This window comes from Dromiciops gliroides, chromosome 4 (genome assembly GCF_019393635.1).
Source record: "Dromiciops gliroides isolate mDroGli1 chromosome 4, mDroGli1.pri, whole genome shotgun sequence".
NCBI lineage: Eukaryota > Metazoa > Chordata > Mammalia > Microbiotheria > Microbiotheriidae > Dromiciops > Dromiciops gliroides.
Genome location: NC_057864.1, coordinates 161,975,416 through 161,980,773, shown reverse-complemented (window position 1 = coordinate 161,980,773; position 5,358 = coordinate 161,975,416). Strand labels below are relative to the sequence as shown.

At 41.3% G+C, this 5,358-nt stretch overlaps 1 protein-coding gene across 1 annotated transcript; it reads right to left on the bottom strand.

Moving 5' to 3' along the window:
- Positions 1-1,085: 1,085 nt before the first annotated feature.
- On the bottom strand, positions 1,086-4,340 carry LOC122726353 (protein S100-A7-like 2). The gene is made up of 3 exons (XM_043964025.1): positions 4,306-4,340; positions 2,719-2,888; positions 1,086-1,362 (listed from the first exon to the last, which is right to left on the bottom strand). Exons 2-3 carry the CDS (start codon positions 2,866-2,868, stop codon positions 1,201-1,203), a joined length of 312 nt encoding a protein of 103 aa, XP_043819960.1. The 5' UTR covers positions 2,869-2,888; positions 4,306-4,340; the 3' UTR covers positions 1,086-1,200.
- Between the last annotated feature and the right edge of the window lie 1,018 nt (positions 4,341-5,358).

The following is a 5,358-nucleotide window of genomic DNA, read 5'->3' as shown; positions in this document are numbered from 1 at the left end:
TGGAAATCATGAGCAGTAGTAATTGGACAAAGGGAAAAGAATTTGAGAGTGAAGACCAGAGTGCACTTGATTAGCCATGATGATATGCACATAAGTGAAGGAGATTTTTGCTTCATTTCTTTTTCTTTTGGGGGGGAGGGGGGAGGGGCAATGAGGGCTAAGTGACTTGCCCGGGGTCACACAGCTAGTAAGTGTCAAGTGTCTGAAGCCAGATTTAAACTCAAATACTCCTGAATGCAAGACTGGTGCTTTATCTGCTGCGCCACCTAGCTGCCCCGTTTTTTGTTTCATTTCTTTTCCTTCTAAGCTCTGTGAAATAAATTGATTGTGTTCTATTTAGAATTATGGGTTCTGAGAATTATGGGTTCTGAGGGGAAAGATCTGAGAAACTGAACTATTTCAATAGGTGAAGGTGAAGCCAGACAACTGTGCCAATTTCAATAATTTAATATTTCATTTCATCTCCTAGATTAAGACCCAGAAGCAAGGAGTGAATCAGTTTCTGAGTCGGATATAAAATGAAGGCCATGGTGGGAGGAGCTTCTCAGGTTCTGATCAGATTAAGTTCCCTCCAGTGGCCAAAGGAGGTACTACAGCATGTTAAAAAGCTAGTAGAAAGCTGCCTGAATAAAGCATCTAATTCAAAAATAATTAAATAGCAAATTATAAATTATAAATAAAACAAACAATAATAAAATAAGTGGGAAAAATCAATAATAAAATGATAAATAATAACAATATAAAAATAGTTAAAATAACAATTAAATAGCTCTGAGTTCATTCAAAACCTTTGACTAGATTTTGGCCTATAGGACAGCACCTATGAGCCAGTGACCCAAATGTGTTCTGTGTTCATGTGTTTGTCAGGTCTTGGTGGAAGATATGAGCAAGAATCATTCAGGAAGAAAAAGAGTGTATGTACTGTGGATTTTTAGGAGTGGAGGGAGAATTTACATCAATGAGACAACATTTAATTGAAATACAGCCTACAAATCAGATGATGAAGAGTTGGAAAAAAAGGTGATTCTCCGGTAAAAATTAAGTTATATATCAAAAGGAGGGGAAAAAATACAGGAGCCATAATATAAAGTAAAGGAGATGCTTTATTGGTTCAAGTTAGCTCTCACAAGCTCCCCATCCTAGGATGGGCTGGATTCATCCCTTCTATCCATGGATCTCATCAACACGATCTAATTGTGTTCATTTCCCGGTACCACAGGTGGTACGGCCATGGCTCAGGTTGTGGTAGGTGTCGGTTATTTTGCCTATGATTTTCGTATATTTGTTAAAGTTGACTTGTTCATCTTTACCCTTATACTTGTCAAAAAGACTTTTTATGAAGCCATCTGGATCGCCTTTGCCCTAGAAAAAGAAAGTGCTAAATTAAGTGAAGCTCATCTGGGGACTATATCCTCTCCATACCTCATGTTCCAGCCTTTTCTCAGTTCCGCAAATGGAGAAATTTTTCAAAACTGATCTGTCTTCCCTCCCCTTCCCTTAGAACCAGACTATCTGTTACTTAATCTTATAAACCAATTTGTGGTCATGTCAGTGCTTAAGGCTACTTATACCAATTTATATATTTTAACGGGGACTTCTAGCAGACAGATATTCAGGAGAATGGGAGAATATATTTTAAGCAGATGGGACTTTTCATGCCTTTTTTTCTTCACATAGAGTACTTAAATATCTAAACAGGGTTAAGATTAAGAATGGTCAAAGCCCTTTCTCCTACTGAAGTCTCTTTTAAGAGGAATTTGAGAAACAGAGGAACCTGACTTTGGTCAGTATGATAAATCATCCCTGTTAATTAAGTGCCTAATTGCTCCTGGAAATTGAGCTAGATGTTTTTCTGAGTTACCAGAGAAGAATATTTAGTACTCAGATACAATATCTGCACGAATGGTGTCCCACTAGAAGGGACAGAAAACCAATCTTGGAGTCAACATCTGGATTTGAGTCTAGGCATTGACACTTAGGTTGGACACTAGACATTGGGTCTGGGCAAATCAGTTAACCTCTCTCTACAACCCAGTTTCCTTATCACTAAAATGTGTATAATAATATTTGGACTATCTTCCTCATAGTATTGTTGTAAGGAAAATGCAAGAAAAATCTGAGTTATTTATGATATTTTATGGGACTTGCGGAGTTATATAACTGAAAATAATTTTGTTCAGTTGTTTTCAGTCATGTCCAACTCTTCATGACCCCATTTGGGGTTTTCTTGGTGTAGCTTGGTAAAGTTTGCCATTCCCTTCTCAAATTCATTTTACAGATGAGGAAACTGAGTCTGACAGGGTTAAGTGATTTACCCATAGTCACACAGGTAGATAATAAGTATCTGAGGTCAGATTTGAATTCAGAAAGATGAGTCTTCCTGAGTCCAGGCCCAGCATTGCACCAATAGACAGGGGTAATTGTTTTTTTCCTCTTAGGATATACAGATTTAGACTTGGTTCTTTGAAAGCCACTTTGGGGTAGTCCCTTCCCAGAACCCCTTTCCCCAGATTCAGCCACTGACCTCCAGAGGGAATAAGGATGCTTATCTCCAACCAGGTTTCCATGGACCATATGTGTAAATAATAATAATAACAACAACAATAATAATAATCAGGACCTAAAATACCCTGGCTCCAGATTCCCCACATGAGAAAAGAATGTGACTTGGAGAAGGTTCAAGCACCATTGTCTCCTTAATTAATGGCCCCCACTTACACAGATTGAGAGGAAAGTAGGATACTCTTTCTTAATGAGGTCAGTTAGCTCCATGAGGTTCAGTTCATCAAAGCCCTCTTTCTTCGTGCTGTACTTATGAAAGACATTCATCACTCCAGTAACGGATTTTTCTAACGTGGTATTAGTCATCTTTGGTTCAGAAAAAAAATCTAAAAGAAAAAGAGACCATGGGTTTCATTTTCTAGAAGAGAAAGGACTAAGAGGTCACAAGATCTAGATTTAGAGCAGGAAGCAGCAGTTCTACTCATGTAGTCCAACCCTTTCATTTTCCGGATGAGAAGACTGAGGCTGAAGAGAAAGGTTCAGTGACTTCTCTAAAGTCTCACTCCAAATATGCTCTCTGCCTCTTCAACCACCCAACTCAGAATGAGATCATAAAGCAAGAGGGAGGCAGAGAGTTGAGGGTGAAGGTCTAGGGACCTATGGATCACCATTTGATCCCATAAGTGGCAAAGACAACACTCCATGGCCAAAAAGCCGTAATTACAAATTCCCTACAAGAGGATTAAGTAATCTTTTTCCTCCAGGTTGAAAATCATGAGAAACTATACTGATTTTTTTTTTCGTGGAAGGAGTAAGGATGGTAGTTTGTCTTTCCATTATCCCATACATTGGCTTATCCTCAACAGTACACCCATCCATGGACACACTGTCTTAGAATCTCAGGGCCAGAAGGGCCTTCAGAGGCCAGTCAGCCCATTGCAGACCCTAGCAGAATCCCCTCTATAATATAACTAAAAAGCCAGTCACCCAGACCTCACTCAAAAGACTTCCAAAGAGAGGTAACCCATTCCCTCCTCTTTCTTTTTTTTTCCCTTTGGTGAGGCAATTGGGGTTAAGTGACTTGCCCAGGGTCACACAGCTAGTAAGTGTTAAGTGTCTGAGGCTGGATTTGAACTCAGATCCTCCTGAATCCAGGGTCTGTCCTTTATCCACTACACCACTTAGCTGCCCCCAACCCATTCCCTCCTGAGGCAAATCATTCCATTTTTGTATAACTCTAATTGTTAAGAAGTTTTTCTCTATGTGAGCCTAAGTAGACGTCTCTCTACATCTTCCACCCAATGTTCCTAGTTATGCATTACGGAGCTAAATAAAATAAATCTAATCCCTCTTCCAAATGAGATCCCCTCCCTAAGTCTTCACTGCTCTAGGCTAAACACCATCTTCCCCGCCCCCCACTCAGTCATTTCAAGTGATCTTTTGAAGGCTTGTTTGAGGGCCCCTTTCCTGCAGGCTGAACAGAAGACCAATGCCCTTCCCAGAATTGAACGCAATGCCTCTGAAGTGTTTTGAGACTAGGACAGTTGGAAAGAGCACTAGATTTGGGGTCAAAGGACCTGAGTTCAAATCTTACAAAGAATCACTTCCCAACCAGGGTCCCTACATACTTAGGTCCAAGAGAAAGAGAGCCCAGGATTCTAGTCTAGCCCACTTGGGTTTTTGCCAAGTTCGTGGCAGCTAGTGGTAGAGCTACCCTCTCTTCTCCATTTAGCAGACCCATAGTCAGGGCAGTTTGGGCCACAGCGTGGAACTTGGAACCTAAAAGGAGAAATCGACACTTACCAGCCAGAGCCTGGAGAGGAAGGAATACCAGAAGAAGGGAAGGAGCGTTGTGGAACCTGCAGGAAGAAGATCCCTTTTATACTGTTCAGAATTGAGCCATTACCACATGCCAGGGTGGGAGGGGGGGGGCTGTTGCAATCCTTGGCTTCCCGGGTTGCTGCTGTTGGCAGTGGGTGAGACACGCCCGGACTTTCTCCCTAGAACAGGCTAGTCCACCTGGGCTGTGCCCTCATGAGACGGGCTTGCTCTACATCTTTCTGATTTTCCCCAAAGAAGCCAAAGGGTGGAGAACAAGGAAACCAACAGAGAGGCTAAGAATTACACCATTAGAGCATCTGAAAACTGGAAAGGTCTCCTCTCCTGTCTCTTCGCACTCTCCTAGTGCTTTTGTTCTAGGTACATCTGAAGTTCTAGAGTAGAGGGTCCACAGATGACTGAAGAGGAGGAAAGTCCCCTCCAACCCCTGTTTTGTTTTTTCATTTCAACTCCCCAGAGCTACCTTGTCTCATACCATTTTTATGACCATAGACAAGTCATTTGCCTTCTCTATGCCTCAGTTTCTTTAGCTGTAAAATAAGAGAATGATCTCTAAAGTTGCTTCCCTCACTATTTTTTTTTTTTGGTGAGGCGATTGGGTTTAAGTGACTTGCCCAGGGTCACACAGCTAGTAAGTCTTAAGTGTCTGAGGTCAGATTTGAACTCAGGTCCTCCTGGCTCCAGGACTGGTGCTCTATCTACTGTGCCACCTTGCTTCCCCTTTCCATCACAATTTAATGATCCTCAATTCCCTCCCTTCACAAACTCGAGGCTACAGCCAATTCAACTCATCCAATCATAGGCTCTTATCTATCATAGGGTCAGTCAGTCAATAAGCATGTATTAAGCATCTACTATATGCCACAGGATTTAAAGCCATAATGACCATAGAGGTCATTTAGTCCAACCCCCATCATTTTACAGATAAGGAAACTGAGACTCATAAAGGTGAAGTGACTTATCCAAGTTCATTCGTAGTAAATAACATAACCAAGATTTGAACTCAGGTCCTCTGAC

What these genes read in the sequence shown, in the direction of transcription:
- LOC122726353 (XM_043964025.1), bottom strand. Translation starts at nt 2,868, where the DNA reads ATGACTAATACCACGTTAGAAAAATCCGTTACTGGAGTGATGAATGTC. An exon ending in CTACTTTCCTCTCAATCTGT is followed by an intron (nt 1,363 to 2,718) that starts GTAAGTGGGGGC and finishes TTCTTTTTCTAG; the next exon opens with GGCAAAGGCGATCCAGATGG.